The sequence below is a fragment of the Mytilus trossulus genome, chromosome 3, assembly GCF_036588685.1.
Source record: "Mytilus trossulus isolate FHL-02 chromosome 3, PNRI_Mtr1.1.1.hap1, whole genome shotgun sequence".
Classification (NCBI taxonomy): Eukaryota; Metazoa; Mollusca; class Bivalvia; order Mytilida; family Mytilidae; genus Mytilus; species Mytilus trossulus.
The window spans coordinates 90,956,387-90,977,948 of NC_086375.1; the positions used below are offsets into that span (position 1 = coordinate 90,956,387).

The 21,562-nt window shown below is 32.9% G+C and overlaps 1 protein-coding gene across 1 annotated transcript in view; it reads left to right on the forward strand.

The window, feature by feature from the left end:
• The first annotated feature begins 4,099 nt into the window (after nt 1-4,099).
• The window catches only part of LOC134712821 (myosin-4-like), a 40,400-nt gene continuing 22,937 nt past the window's right edge, over nt 4,100-21,562 (forward strand). The window contains exons 1-8 of the mRNA XM_063574743.1: nt 4,100-4,646; nt 8,771-8,841; nt 9,521-9,555; nt 10,909-10,969; nt 11,229-11,292; nt 11,704-11,784; nt 16,993-17,102; nt 18,488-18,525. Coding sequence (XP_063430813.1) covers nt 4,527-4,646; nt 8,771-8,841; nt 9,521-9,555; nt 10,909-10,969; nt 11,229-11,292; nt 11,704-11,784; nt 16,993-17,102; nt 18,488-18,525 — 580 coding nt within the window. The 5' untranslated portion in view covers nt 4,100-4,526. The remainder of the gene's footprint in view (nt 4,647-8,770; nt 8,842-9,520; nt 9,556-10,908; nt 10,970-11,228; nt 11,293-11,703; nt 11,785-16,992; nt 17,103-18,487; nt 18,526-21,562) is intronic.

Consider the following 21,562-nt stretch of genomic DNA (forward strand, 5'->3'; position numbering starts at 1 on the left):
ATACGTGTATTCTTCGAACATCAATTTCCAGGTTGGTCAAAACATGTCAATTAGAGTCAACTTAATAGATATTCATCCCTGTATCTTTAGAATTAAAACTATAATAGTCAAGTTAATATAAACCTTGACGCTGTTTATATTCTGTATATATATTTGTGTATTTTATTGTATTGGACACATCGACTTATGCAGCAGTTAATAAACTTATAGCAAATACCATCTTGTTATACAACTGGCAGGTGTCATCTGACCTTGACCTCATTTTCATGGTTCAGTGGTTATAGTTAAGTTTTTGTGTTTTGGTCTGTTTTTCACATACTTTATGCAATAGGTCTACTATATTACTTGTATGGAATGATTGTAAGGTGAACATGTCTAGCGGACAGATGTCATCTGACCTTGACCTCATTTTCATGGTTCAGTGGTCAAAGTTAAGTTTTTCAGTTTTGGTCTTTTTATCTGATACTATACACCATAGGTCAACTATATTAAATGTATTGGAATATTTTATGATCTATATATATTAGTCGCGCAGGTTTTATTTGACATTGACTTCATTTTCACGGTTCATTGCTCAGTGTTAAGTTTTTGTGTTTTGGTCTATTTTTCTCTTAAACTATAAGTATTAGGTCAACTATATTTGTTTTATGGAAGTATTGTTAGCTGTACATGTCCCCCTGACGTGGTTTATCTGACTTTGACCTCATTATCATGGTTCATTGGTCTTTGTTTAGTTGTCTAGGTTAATGTCACGTTTATGTGACAGTTGTAATAAAGCTTTATACTTAGGACTATCAACATAATATCAATGATTAGTAAAGAAGGCGAGACATTTCAGTGTGTGCAGTTCAGTTCAGTTTCTTGTATTTTCCTCCATTAAATGTGGAGCACTACCCAAAGGGTATAGTTTGAGCAACTATTTACACCTTAAAACATAGGGAAACAATTAATTATATTATATACAGATGACTGAATTTGGTTATAATGATCACTAAATAATAGATATCACTCTTGTTTATATTCTACCGACATGAAATCTTTTACAAAAAATACATCCTAGAAGTTAAAATGCACGCGATTTCGCTTTTAAGTCAGACTTTCGGATAGAAACTTGCACATAAACAATAATCATCGCATTATAGAGACTCTCTATATAATATAGCTCAGTGATCGCCTAGGAGAAGAAATGATGAAATCAATTACACTTTATTTATTGTATACGAGTGTTCATAGTATACATAAAAGCAAGAATAACGGACTTTGGAAAGAAGAGAGAGGGATTAAACTGTTTCCAAGTACCTATGAATTTTGATACCTTCTCTAAAATTCTCCAGACATGAAATCTTATACTGAAATTCTCCAGACACAAATTATTTTTCTCAAAAATTCTCCCTACCACAGTTTACATACTTTCAGCCAAGCTCTATCTAAATGACCGCGAATTCGCTGGCCAGCAGTGTGTTCTAGTATTGTTAAAAGTAGCATAACGTTGCAAAATAAAATTCATGTTATCGGGATTTATCAGTTTGTTTTGGGGATATTATAAAGGTTCTTGTATTTCTCGGGAAATCGTGGCACCGCAAAACAATAGCGCCAAAAATAAACAAATACTAACATGACATGTTAGTCATCAGGAGCCTGTTATTCAGTGGTTGTCGTTTGTTTGTGTGTTACATATTTGTTTTTCGTTCATTTTTTTTTTACATAAATAAGATCAAATAAGGCCGTTAGTTTTCTCGTTTGAATTGTTTTACATTGTCTTATCGGGGCCGTTTATAGCTGACTCTGCGGTATGGGCTTTTCTCATTGATGAAGGCCGAACGGTGACCTATAGTTGTTAATGTCTGTGTCATCTTGATCTTTTGTGGATAGTTGTCTCATTGGCAATCATACCACATCTTCTTTTTTATATGTGGTTAAATACCTATACTTGGTTTACTGTTCTATTTTGTAGAGAACAGTATAATTTCAACTGTTCTCTAAAATTATTTAGAGTGGGAGAAAGTACTACTACCATTGGAGGTAGTACATTCCATTGTGTAATATTATACGGAAAAAATAAAAATGTTGAACAGTCTTTAAATGTGAGTAGGTTTCTGTAAGTTTGTGGATGAAATTGTCGAGTTCTACTGTCTTTTGGTATGAGTAGTTCTGATGGTACAGTGACAATATGGTGAACAATTTTATACAAAATTATAAGTCTAGTTTTAAGTCTGCGTTGTTGTAAGGTAAGCCCATTTAGAGAATTGAGCATTTCTGCAACGCTACTGGTGTTGCGATAACCATTACAGGCATATCTAGCAGTCCGACGTTGAACCATCTGAAGTTTATTGCATTGTTCAGCATCTGAAGGTTCCAAACCGAACAAGCATATTCTAGTTTTAGTCGGACAAGTGCTAGATACGCCTGTGACTTAATGTTTGTGATAGATGTTTTTATATTTCTTTTTCAGAGAAAGCCTAGGCTTTTATTAGCTGATTACCAATTAATGATGTTGTTTGTATGCTGGGTCCATTTTAAGTCGGATTGCGATGTTATTCCAAGATATTTAGCGGAGGAAACAGACTCTATGGTATGGCTGTGAAGGATGTAGTCGTGTTTGATAGTATTTTTGTTTTGCTTGAGGCAGTGAGCACTGTACATTTGTCAGGATGTAAAAAACAATCAGCCAGTCTTCTTCCCACTTTTCAAAACTGCATTTTACCCCTATGTTCTATGTTTAGCCATGGCGGCCATCTTGGTTGGTTGGCTTTGTCTACGGACACATTTTTTAAACTAGATACCCCAATGATGATTGTGGCCAAGTTTGGATTAATTTGGCCCAGTAGTTTCAGAGGAGAAGATTTTGTAAAAGTTAACGGCGGACGCAGGACGACGACGGACGACGGACGCCAAGTGATGGGAAAAGCTCACTTGGCCCTTCAGGCTCAGGTGAGCTTATAATTATGGAACAGTGATTTTTTTCACGCTAATAGCCCAAAAATATGTAAAAATCGATGGAAAATCATCAAAATTATGCATTTCCAAAGGGCCTTTGCAAAAAAGAAGTGCACCACCATATGATTTTTTAAAGTTTAATTCTAGAATTTTTTGTCCCCTCAGAGGTGTACATCCTTTATAAACATCAACAAAAACTAGTAAATAACATTTCAAAATATTTGTGGAAAACTATGTATTCATTAATGATTATTGAATAGCACAGATTTTTGATAGTTTGAACAATGGTGTTTTAAACAATCTTTTCTCATTAAAACTTGTGGCCATGAAAAGAAATTTAGCATTTTTATTACTTTATAGTAGTTACGATATCTTCCATTCATCAGCTTTTTATTGTACGGTGTTGGAATCCGGTGAAACACAAAATGTCCCCGTTTACAGTTCGTTTATTTTACCTTTATTATAATTTGTCATCAAAAAGGCTTCCAGGATTATCTTTTTGGCCTAATGCATAGAACATTATGTGTGATGTTTGAATAAAACAAAAACATGCCAAGAAGTCCTAGCTAAAAATTTCGGTGGACCTCCTACGGCACCCATTAGAAGATACAGATTTAATTTCATTCATGAATAATTGATTTCTAACCTTTATGTAGGTGTTGATTAGAACACGTTCATATACCAGGTCAATATTAGTCATCCATGTAATTTGCTCTATCGGATTTTTGCAGAATTTCAACGGAGGCAATTTCTTGGCATGTTTTTTATCAATGTTATAATATTAACTGTCAATCAAGTGGGGCGAGCTGGTTAAAAAGTGGGACGATTTTCAAGTTGAATGATTTGTCATGGATTCGGTCTTAATCACTAGACCACGAACAATATATTATTCAACATTTATTATGACTATGACATAGGTCGAATCAACTTGGGGGCCGAATCAACGTGGGACGAATTCACTTGAGACGGATTTTCTTGGGAGTATCTTTTTAAAAAATCATTCATTTGTAAATCTCAATTTTTTTAATGTGATTGGTTAATGTCAGAAAATTTAATTAAGCTATTTAGAACCTACATATAAATTGTGAAAGAAATATTGATTTTAGATTGAAAATAAATCTTTCTTTTATTCATTCTTTCTTTTATACACACCTTGTAAAATATTGATATTTCCGGTGTTGAAAAGGACAAGTTACAGACGAAATGTTTACGTTATTCTGGTGGGATCAAGGAAAACAGTCTTATCTTGTACTGACAACCATTGTCATTCTCCGAATCTATCATTCATTACGTATAGAAAAGCTTGACTTCTCGTATAAATCTTAGAACCTGTTTCCCTCTCAGAAAGAACTCTTAAACGTTTCCCTCACGTGGAAAAACCACAAACTATTTATGAAAACATTACATCATATGCAAGTTTAACTACATGTGAAAAAAATAAGGATACATTTTCAGTTTCATACTCATAGTAGAAAATCTCCCTTTTTCTTCCTCATGGAACCACACAGACATCGAAGCTTACTGAGCAGTTCTAGATTGCATGTAACTTGATGTAAAGACAGTGAAATATTTGGTTGCTATTAAGAAGAATGGAGAATGAGAATCACAGGTCTTCGTCAGAACTTGGTTTATCTCAGCCATTGGGATTTCAGGATTTCGATTTGCAAGAAAATCATATATGGTGTGATCAGTGTAAAAGTCTTAAACAGGTAATTATCTTGTCAAAGACTATATCCCCTGAATGAAAAAAAAAGCAGTTTGGTTGATTGTCAGTTATAAGAGCTTTTAGTGTTCTTGTTTTGTGACATGCTGATTTCCACTAAGCATTCTAAAGCTTTTGATTAGATTTGCTGTGCATGTAATTATTTTTTGTTATGGATGTTCATACATTTTGTATATATTAATGTAGTTATATAGGTCATCCAATACCACAGAACTTGGGTCGTCAATGGGAATAGTGAACAGGGCTCACGCTACCAGGCGACTTGGGCAAAGAAGTCGCTTTCTTGACCGTCACTTCGCTTTCCCCGACCCCCAAAAGCGAAGACAAGTCGCCCTGTTGTTTACGATACTCGCTTTTAGTCGCTTCCGTCATCGGACATTTTCAATTTTTACCAAGTTGATGAAACAACAACTTTTTATTGGTAATTAAAGAAATTCAGACATAAACTATTCATTATCTTATGAAAAGAGGTTGAAGCATTGTTTTTATACGACCGCAAAATTTGAAAAAAATTTCGTCGTATATTGCTATCACGTTGGCGTCGTCGTTGTCGTCGTCCAAATACTTTTAGTTTTCGCACTCTAACTTTAGTAAAAGTGAATATAAATCTATGAAATTTTAACAAAAGGTTTATGACCACAAAAGGAAGGTTAGTATTGATTTTGGGAGTTTTGGTCCAAACATTTTAGGAATAAGGGGCCAAAAAGGGCCCAAATAAGCATTTTCTTGGTTTTCGCACCATAACTTTAGTTTAAGTTAATAGAAATCTATGAAATTTTGACACAAGGTTTATGACCACAAAAGGAAGGTTGGTATTGATTTTGGGAGTTTTGGTCCTAACATTTTAGGAATTAGGGGCCAAAAAGGGCCCAAATAAGCATTTTCTTGGTTTTCGCACCATAACTTTAGTTTAAGTTAATAGAAATCTATGAAATTTTGACACAAGGTTATGACCAAAAGACAAAAGAAAGGTTGGGATTGATTTTGCAAGTTTTGGTTTCAAAAGTTTAGGAATTAGGGGCCAAAAAAGGGCCAAAATAAGCATTATTATTGGTTTTCGCACAATAACTTTAGTTTTAGTAAATAGAAATCAATGAAATTTAAACACAATGTTAATGACCACAAAACGAAGGTTGTTATTGATTTTGGGAGTTTAGGTCCCAACAGGTTAGGAATAAGGGGCCAAAAAGGGACCCAAATAAGCATTTTTCTTGGTTTTCGCACCATAACGTTAGTATAAGTAAATAGAAATCTATGAAATTTAAACACAAGGTTAATGACCATAAAAGGAAGGTTGGTATTGATTTTGGGAGTTTTGGTCCCAACAGAATTAAACTTTGTTTGATTTCATCAAAATTGAATAATTTGGGTTCTTTGATATGCCGAATCTAACTGTGTATGTAGATTCTTAACTTTTTGTCCCGTTTTCAAATTGGTCTTCATTAAGGTCCAAAGGGTCCAAAATTAAACTTAGTTTGATTTTGACAAAAAATGAATTGGTTGGGTTCTTTGATATTCTGAATCTAAAAATGTACTTAGATTCTTGATTATTGGCCCAGTTTTCAAGTTGGTCCAAATCGGGGTCCAAAATTAAACTTTGTTTGATTTCATCAAAAATTGAATAAATGGGGTTCTTTGTTATGCCAAATCTAACTGTGTATGTAGATTCTTCATTTTTGGTCCTGTTTTCAAATTGGTTTACATTAAAATCCAAAGGGTCCAAAATTAAACTTAGTTTGATTTTAACAAAAATTGAAATCTTGGGGTTCTTTGATATGCTGAATCCAAACTTGTACTTAGATTTTTGATTATGGGCCCAGTTTTCAAGTTGGTCCAAATCAGGATCTTAAATTATTATATTAAGTTTTGTGCAATAGGAAGTCTTTTCAATTGCACAGTATTGGGCAATGGCAAGAAATATCTAATTGCACAATATTGTGCAATAGCAAGATTTTTTTTAAATTGGAGTTATCTTTCTTTGTCCAGAATCAACTTAAATCTTTGTTATATACAATATACAATGTATATTCACTTTTTACTACCAACTGATAAATTAAAATAATCTTTACCATTCAGTGATAACAAGAAGTTTTGTTTACATCTTAATATTTTATGATGTATTTAAATGAGTAGTTATTGTTGCAAACTCCATTAGAAATTTTAATTGAGATTAGTTTTGGAATAAGGGAAAGGGGGATGTGATTAAAAAAATTGGGTTTAATTTTTCTCATTTGAAAGTTCATAAAAAGAAAATTGCTTCAAACATTTTTTTCAGAGGATTAATATTCAACAGCATAGTGAATTGCTCTAAGAGAAAACAAAAATTTTAAGTTCATTAGAACACATTCATTCTGTGTCAGAAACCTATACTGTGTCAACTATTTAATCACAATCCAAATTTAGAGCTGAATCCAGCTTGAATGTTGTGTCCATACTTGCCCCAACCATTCAGGGTTCAACCTCTGCGGTCGTATAAAGCTACGCCCTGTGGAGCATCTGGTTGCCGTGTGTAGCAAGTTATTTAATAAAATTACAACTTCTTGTCACTTCGTGCACTTCCGAAAGTTCCGGTGCTTGTTACTCGAAAACGTACATCAACCTAACTTTCGGCTGCAAAATAAGTTTGTTACTTCATTAAAACCTGATAACAGTTGCCTCCAGTAAATGTTCAATCCATTTATTGCATTAAAAACGTCATGATCCTTTCCAAATGACTTGTCAAACATCGTTTATTTTTGTAAATTTTCTTGCAACCGTCTGCCATTGATCATGACCGATTTCTAAACTACGGATGGGAAACGGATCAGCTATGACCGAAATCCATTTTTTTTCAAAAATTACCAGGAAGGCACGGATGGAACAGCTGACAGGAGAATATTGATCCCAAAAAGAAAAATTACGCATTCCACACACATTAAAAGACTTTTGGTTACATCTAAATAAACTCATCATTGATTGGTGTATATAATTCCCTATAATTTATATGGATTGTTGTAAACTATTGTAAAGTTGCTTAACTCTTAGACTATTACACTAATATCAATATATTATGACCCAGCTTACCTTTATATATCTTTTGATGAGAAACACTGAATTTCATACACAAGATAGTTTTTAATTAAATTGTAATTGATATATTATAATTTCTTTACCTTTTAAAAAAAAAATTTTTTTAGTGCTAGATATTTAGTTGGTAGTTTCTCACAAGGACCTTTAATAGTAAAATTTAAACAACTTTTAATTTGAAATGTTACTTTATTTGTATACTCAGATATGAATTGAACAATATAAAAAGAACATTATTTACAAATGACTGTTTATACTACAGTAAAATCAAAACATTGTAGCGCACCGCACTAATGAGCACTTCTCTTTCAAATCTCACCACTTCTCCCTATCAGTTTCAAAAAGAGAAGTCACTTCTCCCTATAATTCTGAAGTAGTGTGAGCCCTGGTGAATACAAAGTCTTTAGGAAACTTCCTTTACAGATTGATACTTATTATTATGTCGGGCATATTCTTTGTTCTCCCTATAATTCTGAAGTAGTGTGAGCCCTGGTGAATACAAAGTCTTTAGGAAACTTCCTTTACAGATTGATACTTATTATTATGTCGGGCATATTCTTTGTTCTCCCTATAATTCTGAAGTAGTGTGAGCCCTGGTGAATACAAAGTCTTTAGGAAACTTCCTTTACAGATTGATACTTATTATTATGTCGGGCATATTCTTTGGGGTTTTTTTTCGATTTAAGTCCTACCATGCATTTTATTACTACCAATGTCTACAGTACTGTATACCCATCATCTTAATTAAAGGAACTAAAAACAAAAATAAATGATGTTTATTGATTGTCTCTAAAAACAGAATCTTGCTCTTTAAAAAGTATAATTTTTATCCTTATTCAATAAAAAATTTCTGAGGATTAATTTTACCCTGATGCTGTTATCTTTGAAGTTATATATAGATGCTGATATACCATTTCTTCAGGTCAATGCCAGGATATATACTCTCCGAAATTCTTCAGAGATATTTACATACATTGTACATTTGTACATGTACACTTTTTACATTAAATTCACACTGTCTAACATTTTCATTTCTTCTTACAGGAATTAAAAAAATTGCAAGATGAACATGCCTTGAATTACAGCACTCTTAAAAAGAAGATTATATCTACAGAGTAAGTTCAACACCTCAAACTGTCTTAAATACAATATTAAAATAAGCTTTGTTTACTGAGTACAAATGGAAAAACTGATGAAAAGTTGCATTCACTTGAGACATCAATAAAGTAATGTAATTTAAAGGGGAAAAAAATATTTATATACAGGTAAAAATAAGAAATTTTATGCATAAACAAATATAAAACATGCAGATTATAAGCAATTAATTAATTTTTTTACTCTATTTCTGTCATTTTACTTTTTATCATATTCATCAATAAAAGGAGATATGGGTTGTGTGTCAAGGAGACAGCAATCAAACAACAGAATAAAAAAAAAATATTATCAAGAGGGCAACATACACTACTGTCTTTATCAATAGAAGGTCATCTAAACTATTTTTCAATCTCTAGACATCTAAAGTCCATAAAAGATAAGTAATCAAGATAGAAGATCAACATTAAATTGCTTAAATAACAAAAAATATTCAGATATGACCTACATGACCTATGACAGTCACATATATGACAACCACTGACTTGGTGCTGACACATAAATATGTATCTATTATGTCTTTATTCTGACTTAACCAGCAGCAGCTTATTTTTGTGGGATTTTGTTACGAAACCTTACTATGATTTGTATTCAAGTAGCATATGAGGAAATCATTAACAAATAATTATTTTTCTACTTCAGTTTGCTGATAAAGAAGTACAAGTCTAAGTGTGATGATATCCTTTTGTTATTTATGTCCAGATTATACCCGCACTCTGTAAATAGCGTGATATACTGGTTTTACTCTATCCTCAAGTCAACTCTTTATATTTGTAAGCTGTATCCTGTGACACATTTTCAGATCCCTTACTATTTTACTTCCTAGTTGCCAGTTATATGTATGATTATGTACATTAACATTGATGAAGTTTTGTTGCACTTTCTTCTTTTGTTCTTACCAATTACAAAAAGCTTCTAAAAATTGGCACAAAATTTATTATTGGTAAACTTAACTATGTGCTTATCAAGTTTCAATTGTCTGCTTCCATAGGGTTTGGTATATTTATTTCCTTTCTGTTAAAAGCAAAGAAGGCGTAAAATGTTAGCAGTTGCTCACCTTGCTGTTTATTAGTGTATAAACACACATAACAATGATTTTAGATGCTGTTTATTAGTGTATAAACACACATTATTAATGATTTTAGATGCTGTTTATTAGTGTATAAACACACATTGTTAATGATTTTAGATGCTGTTTATTAGTGTATAAACACACATTATTAATGATTTTAGATGCTGTTTATTAGTGTATAAACACACATTATTAATGATTTTAGATGCTGTTTATTAGTGTATAAACACACATTATTAATGATTTTAGATGCTGTTTATTAGTGTATAAACACACATTATTAATGATTTTAGATGCTGTAATATTATATTTTGATTTGGTACAGTGATATTAGAATATGAAGACGTACACTGTTAGTTCATCTGTATCAGTAACTGGCCACTTTCAATGAAATATTGGATAAAATGCCTTTATATCTGCATTGATATGCAAATAATCACATATGGGGTAACAAAATAAATGTTTTGTTTGGGATGAAATGATTAAAGAACTCTCATGCAAAACAAAATGAAGTTCTTTTTGCAACTTTTATGATACATGTATAGTCAGATTTAGGTAGGAAGAAGCAGTGACAAATTTTGATGAACATAGATATAGGAAGATGTGGTGTGAGTGCCAATGAGACAAATCTCCATCCAAATGGCAATTTAAAAAAAAAGTAAACCATTATAGGTCAATGTACGGCCTTCAACACGTAGCCTTGGCTCACACCAAACAACAAGCTATAACCTGTATAAGACTTACATATTTTTTGTAATTTATGTTTTTTTATGTTAATTTAGAGACACATTAGTGTCATGTCATGTGCTTTGAAGTAATTTTTTGTGATATTTTTTAAACTCTGCTATTACATAAATTTTACAATATTTAAAAAAAAAAAACATTCTTAACTTTTGGTCTACTGTCACCATAGTCCTGATAGTTAATGTTCTGAATGAAAGTTTCCTTAACAAGATACATTATGATGTTCAAACTAAGAGACATGAAGATTTCTTCAAGAAATATGAAGACCTACAAAGGTGAGTATTGATAGAATTATTTTCTACAGAAAACTGACATACAATTTGATCACAATTGAAACGCACATATTTTAATGTATATACAATAGAAAAATGATAAATGTATGTTTAAATAGAATTCTTACTGAAATGACTCAAAAAGATTTTTGAAGTTCGAACTATTTACTTTTTATTTCAATTTTATAATGTATTGAAAAAAATCAGCAATTAACATTCAATTTATGAAAATTGATTTGCACAAATCCTTTTAAATTTTCAGGGAATCAGAAACTTTAAATACACAACTAGGATCTACTCTTCAACAACTGGAACCATTGAGAAAGGTCAGTATGTAAATATTGTATTGTGTATATAAATGGTAAGACGTTAATAAACTATCAATCTTTCTATCTATCTATGAAATATTCTTTGTTTGGAAACTATCACAAGATATAGGTTGATTTCTGAGATTCATGTAGATAAATGTTATATTTGAATCTGAACACAAAATGATCAATTCCTGACATACCACCTACTTTGTATAAATGTTTATTAAAAATACTAAAAATATGCATTATGGAAATTGAAAATTTATTTAAACATTGATATTAATACATGTAGTAATTTGTTTCAAATCTGAAGCATAGAATAATATTATCAAGATGTCACTGTATTATCATTCAAAACCAAACCACATTAGTTGTAATGAATACATAGGTTATGTAATTTATAATTAATAGTGTTTTTTTCTTTAGGCCAAGACCATCCTAGAGGCTGACAATAAACAGAAACTTCAAGAAGTACAATCCTTGAGAGATCGACTGGCTGGCTTAGAGGTAGGTAATACTTGGCTGAGGTTATGGTTAGAGTCAAATAAATGATACAATACTTATACTTTACATTTACTGTTGATAAGTAGGAACATGATTTTGGTTATTTGTAGAATAAATGCAAGAGAAATTGAGACTTGACTCAATTAAGAACTTTTACTATTGTTTAAGAGTAAAATTCAATTCAATGTTAAAAATAAAAAGTGAAGTCTCATTTTCATCTTACTGCATATAATTATTCTATCACAATGCAGTATTAAGGGTGAACAAATAATCTTTTGCTCTTTGTCTATCAGTCAACTTATCTTTTTGTGGTGAAAATGCACAGTGTTATGATATTGTGTTTGTTTATTGCATATGCTAAATCTTAGTATATATTATATATAATAATTTGTTAAAAAAAATAATAGAGGGAATATCTGGTCTTTTTGCAAGCCTCTTTCGGAATTCAAGGCATAAAATAAAAACAAAAAATATAAAAGTATAAAACACTATTTTAATTATATAAAGTATGTTTCCTATTGGAATTTTGAATACAAGGACTAGTTTAATCATCTACCATCAAGTTTTCACATTTAGTTAGACTTTAAATGTAAAATGTGACACCTTTGTCTAAATTCTTTTAATAAAAACACTTACATTGATAGATGAATGAATGAATGAATGAATGAATTCTTTATTTGCAAAGCAGTAGTTACATGCTATAGCAACACAAACATATTTACATTGTGACACACAATAAACAACAGAGAACAATTTCATAAGATAGTTCAATAGAAAAATGATCAACTTATTAAATGTGATCTAATCTGCCAGGCAGATTTCAAATAATTACATAATTTTCCAACTAAAGATCTAGATTTGGTTTGATACAAATACATAAGTTTTGTCACATTTGGCCATGAACAGTAATAATTTGGTAAAAACTGCAGTCGTTCATGCCTATACGCAGGACACACTAGAGTAAAATGGTACTCATCTTCAACACTTTTCATATTACAGCAAGTACATAATCTGTTTTCTCTTAGTATATTTGTATAACGGCCTATCTCAACATTTAACTTCATAGTACCACTACGTAGCTTTGTGAAAAAATGTGAATTATAGTTATAATCTACGTAATCTTCAAAACAAAAATCTAATTTTAAAATTCTGTACATAGTAAGTTTCTCACAATCCTGCATAGATGCAGACCAGCTTTGAATATATTGATCTTTTAATCTAGTTTTTATTACATCTAATGATATATTCATACCAGACTGCTGGTACCATACAAAGTTTAAACCAATACTAAACAATAGGTCACGAACATTAGAAACCCAATTAGTTTTACCAGTATTTGCATCTCTGAGTAACAATATATAGATATCATACACAATAAGTGGTTTATGAGTTACAATTTTTAACCAGTATTTTAAAACTTTTTGTTTTCTTATTACATACATTGGCAAACGCCCTAGTTCGCCATATAAAAATACATTTGGCGTACTTTTACCCAGTTTCAAAATAGATCGACAAAAACGGTTATGAATAATTTCAACATCATTTCCACGATGGAAACCCCAAATTTCCGAGGCATAATTTATCACAGACGCAACCATACTATCCAACAAATCACATTTCTTTTTCTTCGTCAAGTATAAACCATTTGTAGAATTATTCAGAGCTGCCAAAGATCGTGAACCTTGTAAGGCTAATCTCTTCTGTGTTTTTAAAAATTTTCCATTACATTGTATCAGCATACCAAGATATATATACGAATCGACAATTTCTAGTTCTTCGTTGTTATAGAAAATTTTTGCAGTTACGGGTTGCCAGCCATTTTTGAATACAACAACTTTCGTTTTGTTAATATTCACTTCTATATTCCATTTATTACAATAAATAAGTAGTTTATCAAGTAGTTCCTGTAGAATTTCAGGAGATTTCCCAAATAATATAGTATCGTCTGCAAATAGTATTAAGTATATCAGAACTTCATTAATGTTAACTATGTCAGCTGAAGGACTGATGTTCATGTCTTCAATCAAGTCATTTATAAAAAATAAAAACAGTAAAGGTGATAAGGGCTCCCCTTGTTTTACACCAAGAAAATTTTCGAATGAGTCGGACAGTAAATCGGCAGTTTTGACACGCATTTTTACAGATGAATATACTGATCTAACCATAGTTACAAATTTTGAGCTAACACCACTCCGTAATAGTTTATAAATGAGAATCCTCCTGCTAATTTTGTCGAACGCTTTACAGAAATCCACAAACGAACAATAAAGTTTTTGTTTATTTTGAAGTGTATGCGAAATTATTCCAAATAAAATAAATATAGCGTCTACAGTTGACTTGCCGGGTCTAAATCCAAATTGGTTATCGATTAATATGTCTTCTTCTTCGGACCAACTGAGTAAACGATTTGTCAAAATAGTAGTATAAAGTTTCGATAAAACACTGATCAATACAATCGGACGATAATTATTAGGATCGGATAGATCACCACTCTTTGGGACAGCAACTACTAGACATTCTGACCATGAATCTGGTTATATTCCCGAACTATAAATGTAATTAAACAGAGTCTTTAATATTGGCGCACATACGTCAGGACATGCAGAAAACATTTCACTTATTAGTCCATCGTTACCTGAACTTTTACCGGACTTCATTTTTAGCTCACCTGGCCCGAAGGGCCAAGTGAGCTTTTCTCACCACTTGGCGTCCGTCGTCCGTCGTCGTCGTCGTCCATCGTCGTCGTCTTTAACAATTTACATTTTGAACTTCTTCTAGAGAACCACTGAATGGAATGGAACCAAACATGGCATGAATGTTCCTTATGAGGTGCTGACCAAGTGTTGTTACTTTGTAGCCGATCCATCATCCAAGATGGCCGCCAGCGGGGGACTTAGTTTAACATAGGACACTATGGGAAATGCATACAAATGACTTCTTTTAGAGAACCATTGAATGGAATGAAACCAAACATGGCATGAATGTTCCTTATGAGGTGCTGACCAAGTGTTGTTACTTTGTTGCCGATCCATCATCCAAGATGGCCGCCAGCCGGGGACTTAGTTTAACATAGGACCCTATGGGAAATGCATACAAATGACTTCTTTTAGAGAACCACTGAATGGAATAAAACCAAACATAGCATGAATTATCCTAATGGGGTGCTGACCAAGTGTTGTTACTTTGTAGCCGATCCATCATCCAAGATGGCCGCCAGCGGGGGACTTAGTTTAACATAGGACCCTATGGGAAATGCATACAAATGACTTCTTCTAGAGAACCACTAAATGGAATGAAACCAAACATAGCATGAATATTCATTCCTTATGGAGTGCTGACCAAGTGTTGTTACTTTGTAGCCGATCCATTATCCAAGATGGCCACCAGCGGGGACTTAGTTTAACATAGCACCCTATTGGAAATGCATACAAATGACTTCTTTTAGTGAACCACTGAATGGAATGAAACCAAACATGGCATGAATGTTCCTTATGTGGTGCTGACCAAGTGTTGTTACTTTGTAGCCGATCCATCATCAAAGATGGCCGCCAGCAGGGGACTTAGTTTAACACAGGACCCTATGGGAAATGCATACAAATGACTTCTTTTAGAGAACCACTGAATGGAATAAAACCAAACATAGCATGAATGTTCCTTATGGGGTGCTGACCAAGTGTTGTTACTTTGTAGCCGATCCATCATCCAAGATGGCCGCCAGCGGGGGACTTAGTTTAACATAGGACCCTATGGGAAATGCATACAAATGACTTCTTTTAGAGAACCACTGAATGGAATGAAACCAAACATGGCATGAATGTTCCTTATGAGGTGCTGACCAAGTGTTGTTACTTTGTTGCTGATCCATCATCCAAGATAGCCGCCAGCCGGGGACTTAGTTTAACATAGGACCCTATGGGAAATGCATACAAATGACTTCTTTTAGAGAACCACTGAATGGAATAAAACCAAACATAGCATGAATGTTCCTTATGGGATGCTGACCAAGTGTTGTTACTTTTTAGCTGATCCATCATCCAAGATGGCCGCCAGCGGGGGACTTAGTTTAACATAGGACCCTATTGGAAATGCATACAAATCACTTCTTCTAGTGAACCACTGAATGGAATGAAACCAAACATGGCATGAATGTTCCTTATGTGGTGCTGACCAAGTGTTGTTACTTTGTAGCTGATCCATCATCCAAGATGGCCGCCAGCGTGGGACTTAGTTTAACATAGGACCCTATGGGAAATGCATACAAATGACTTCTTTTAGAGAACCACTGAATGGAATGAAATCAAACATGGCATGAATGTTCCTAATGTGGTGCTGACCAAGTGTTGTTACTTTGTAGCCGATCCATTATCCAAGATTGCCGCCAGCGGGGGACTTAGTTTAACATAGGACCCTATAAGGAAATGCATACAAATGACTTCTTTTAGAGAACCACTGAATGGAATAAAACCAAACATTGCATGAATGTTCCTTATGAGGTGCTGACCAAGTGTTGTTACTTTGTAGCTGATCCATCATCCAAGATGGCCGCCAGCAGGGAACTTAGTTTAACATAGGACCCTATGGGAAATGCATACAAATGACTTCTTTTAGAGAACCACTGAATGGAATAAAACCAAACATGGCATGAATGTTCCTTATGAGGTGCTGACCAAGTGTTGTTACTTTGTAGCCGATCCGTCATCCAAGATGGCCGCCAGTGGGGGACTTTTGAATGAAATTAAACATGTTCCTTTTCTTATAAATGAGGTTGTGTTGTCACTTTTAGCCAAATTTTATATTTTTTTATATGATTTCAAAAACCCAAGTAGAATCAGGTGAGCGATACAGGCTCTTGAGAGCCTCTAGTTTTTATTGATGCTACTACTTCGTCTTCAGTTATATCAGAGTCTAATTGTGTAACATTTATATCGCCAAATAGCGTATTGTCTATGAGATTACGAACTTCTTCACATAGATCCTCCGAATTGTCTCCTAGTATTGACTCAAAATGTTTCATCATGGTTTCGTTATCAATTTTACACTTGTTGTTCACTTTTCGTTTTAACGACGACCAGAAATGAGACATTATACATTGTGCAAAAGTCAAATTGCCCTATGTAGGGTTTATTTAGAAAACAGGAAATATTGAGGTTTGAAATATGGATAAAACATTTAAGCCCAATACTGTTTAAGATTAAAGTTTTATAATTTCAGTTGACACTGCGGCAGTATGAAGAAATGAGTAGAGAGACAACCACATATAAAGACAGATACGATGTATTAAAGAAAGAAAACCAGAAGAAAATGCAGAACTTGGAAACAATGTAATTTAAATAATCAGTTTTATTCTAGATATATTATTCTTAAAAAGAATTTTGTTGAAATAGTAAAGCATGCATGTCTAAAGTTTAAATGCCTTGCATGCAAACTTTATTTGGCTGTTTCATCAGACATTAATATGAGGCAGGAATTACCTGTGAATGGGGACGAAGTCTATGATTTTTTTTTTAAATCAACAATGTTAAAAAGAGAAACGGAAATACTGTAACGTTTTCAATATTGGGTCTGTTGTTAGGGATTTTAGTTGTGACGTTATTTAAGTTATGACATCATATTCAATGTTAACAAAGAAACGCTGTCATCAGGTAACAGATTTTTAATAACAAACATTTAAAAATAAATTAGTATTAGTTCCTTTCTTAGACTGATAAATATACATTTTATTCAAAGTTTCATGTAAACAAGACCGGAAAGGGAAGTAGATTTCTGCGCCGATTCCGGAAATTCAAAAACACGACAAAAAAAAATTGAACGATTTTGAGTTCATTAGTACAATGAAAAATTTCGGGAAATTTTCCCGATTTTTTTTTTTTTTTTTTTTTTTATTGAATTTTCTACTGTAATTGGGGACTTTGTCCCCATATAATTAAGATTGACACTTTCTATTAACTATATATTACTATACAAATCATTGGCCTATCCATTAAATTTAGATGTCAATCTTAATTTTACAATGTCTCAGCAAACAACCCAACAAAGTTAACAAAATGTTGTAATAGACTGTCATTTCAATTTATTCTCATATGGTTGGGATCTGTTATCCATTTCCCGTATGAAGAGATAGTGTAAGGACCTCCAAAAAAAAAAATGTTTTCTAGCTTATTTTGACAAAATTGAATCATACTTGCTGCTAAAAGTGAATCATTTTTTTACTAGTCTATTTCACTTTTATTAATGATAGAAAAGAAAATCAATCATATTTTAGATTTTTTTATATATCTCGTAGCTATAGCTCCTTTAACAATAGTCTGTGCTTTAAACATAATACTAGCAGAACTTGCAGATATTGAAAATATCTTACAAGAATTTTATTTTTACCATATAAAAGAAGTATGTTTAACAACATATAAGAAGTGGACATCGTTTGAAATCAAATACTACCATTTAATTTCAATAATAATAATAAAATAAGCAAAAACTGGGTTAGTATTGTATTGAAATTAATAATTGAGTGAATGTCAAGAAATATCCAATTCTTACTCATTAGGAATCTACAGTATTGTAATGAGTTCCTGTATTTTAACATTATTGTTTTCACAAGTCACATGTTAAGATCTGATTAAATCTCAAAGGAATTGATCATTATTGCTATAGCTTTCCTATCACTTTTAAAAAAAATGTATATAATCAATATCTATTTAATTTTCAGAAACCAGAAAAATGAAGCGCTGCTAACTAAAGTGAGAGGTAAAATTCTAATACACAATTTAGCTTTTATCATTGTTGAGTTGTAGACCTTCACGTAGTAAGTAATGATACTTAGATTGATTAAGGCCTTTCCTTTTCTGAACCCTTTACAATTTTTTTTATCCAGTTTAGGGGTTTAGATTTGCAAGTCATATTTTTGCAGAAATATATGATTTTCTATCAATTTGAGAGCCTTTTTGTTTCCAGGTCAGCCAGAAAAAAAATATAATTAGAGTTATCCCTCTTTATTTTGTTTCTCTACTCACCTGTATATAAGTTCTTAATGATGTTTTGATATTTGAATGTAATAATTTTTTATTTGAAAAAATGTTTTCAGATGCAGGGGTCCTAAGTTGCTACTTCATTAATGTTATTAAGCACAATTGGAGCAAACCTACACAAAGTCTGGTTTGCAAAAAAGCCTTTGAAATGTTATGTTATTAAAATCATCAACATAGTCTTATTGATGATGTATTCAACGTTTCATATTTACATTTAAAAAAATTGTATAGACTACTGGCATGATAATGTAATAAATAGAGAATATCATATGGCTTTTTTAAGGTCACATGCATATTAACCTGTGAAACCAATATAATCCCCAGCGGGGATCACCCAAAAGTTTTTGCTTTGTTGTGCTTTTGGCTAACAATTGTATGAAATATTTAATCGCCGAAAAATCTCTGAAGACAAGCAGTTTAGATTTCCCAAATGGCAAAAGTAATAGGAATATTGTTTGTCGTCAATACGTAGTACAACTACGTCAGTAGTCTATTAGATATGTTCAACTGTTCATGCTGTTGGTGGCAATTTAAAATTGGAAAAAAGAAATTTTTCAAACTTTTCAATTTGGAGGCAGGGGTTCAAATTAGCGGTGGTCAGAGGGCAGCGCCCTTCCACTTATGCAATCTGTCTTTTGACTTGGTTACTAGATACGCCAGACGGACCTCCCACTTGAAAGAAAATAAAAAATGACTCTGCAAACCTTTTCACCAAAGTCTCCAAAGTAAACAATCTCAAAACTGATTTGCATCATTATTATTCATGACAGCGAAGTTCATTTTGTTCATTTGCTAGCTTTATACAGAAAATCACCCACAAATAATGTGTAAATTTGAGAAATTGACAGACTGACAAAAACAACATTAGTTTGAACATATTTATTTATAGTGGATTGGGAAACAAGTTTTGCAACTTATATTAATCCCTTTCCACTTTGCGGGTACGAGTGCTGCCTTGTAGCGGCATTAGCCTACTCTATTTTGAAATCTACAAGGGTGTCTTTAACGTGCAAGATATGGCTCTCTCTTAACACGGGTCAGCCATTTATCGTCCCCTTTCGACGGACTATCATGGTTTCCTTAAGACCATACTTTCAAATGGTGTCAAGGGAGAGCCAAAAATTTAGTTTCTTAAATTTTCATCCCGAACGGGAATCGAACCAGGAACCTTTGTGTTAGTAGTCCAATGCATTATCCACTACACCATGGCTCTCAAAAACAACATTGAAAACACAATGACAATAGATGCCGTGAAGACAATTACAATATCGGATCTGAAAGCGGATAAGGGTAAATCCCCGGTTTTGGCAGTTAACTGCAAAAAAAATCCAGGCAGGTGACAAAATACATCTATGAATGTTAAATGAGTATAAACACTAGAATTGAAGACCAAAAGATATATGTAAAAGAAAGAACAAGCAGAAAATATTTTATACAGAAACTCAAAATTACTTTTTAAATTTTAATGTCAAATTACAATACAATGTGACAGCTGGGAACAGTATATATCTAACAGTATATATGTTCCTGGTCACAGTATAAATTTTCTTTATCAGTTATAAATTTTGATAATGCATGTAAGATGCTTTTAAAGTGTAAACATATTAAGTACTGCAACTTTAAAAGGGTATTTTTTTCTCACTTCTGAAGGGTCAGTTAAAGTAGCTGGAAATTTCTTACTTTATTTTCACAAATAATGCAACTACAATGTATATTATAATACCTGAATTTAAGCAAATCATATGATATGAAGGTGGTGTCCTTTGGGCCACTCTACCCCTCCTGTTTGATAACTTTGAAAACGGTGGGGATCCCCACCTCTCAACCATATACATTCATGAAGGGGGATAGGACTTTTATCAGAACTCCGGGATCGGGTGTATTAAAGCTGAGGATTTCTGGATCTGGGAATTTCTTTTTTTTGAATTTCAGGATGTCGGGATTTAAATTTATTTAGATTCCAGACCTCAGGATTTCGTGTTTGTAAGCCTGAGATTTCGGGATCAGTACACCTCCTACCCCCTTCATATATGGGAATATATTACTAATAAAATGAAATATAGGGGAGTTCCGGGTCACCCACCCCCTCCTGTTTGGGAACTTTGAAACGGTTGAGATCCCCACCCCTAAACCATATATATTCAAGTATGGGACAATATAATAAATCAAATGAAATTTAGGGGGAGTCCCTGTGGTCACTGTACACCCTTCTGTTTGAGAACTTGGAAATGGTCGAGTACCCCACCCCTTAACCATATATACTCACTAGAACACACCTGTGATATTGTGGGTCCGTGACTGAATTAAAGTAAATAACTATGCATATGCCTTATTTTAGTATTGGTATTGTCATTTGATAAATCATGCCGATTATAAGATGCATAGTTTTCTCTGCTTTCAAAATCTTTCTGTTTGAACCCATCTACCTGAAACCTTTAAATCAGGGGCAGATCCAGCCATTTCAAAAAAAGGGGGAGGGGTCCTAACCCAGTCAAAAAAAGGGTGGGGTTCCAACTACAAGTCCCCATTCAAATGCATTGATCATCCAAAAAAAAAAGGGGGGGGGGTCCAACCCCAGGACAATATAATCAAATGAAATATAGGGGGAGTCCCTGGAGTCACCCCAACCCTCAACACAATATATATTCAAGTATGAGATGTTATAATCAATCAAATGAAATATAGGGCTGGTTTCTGGAATCACCCCTAAACCATTTATATATTCATGTATGGGACAATATAACAAACCATTTACT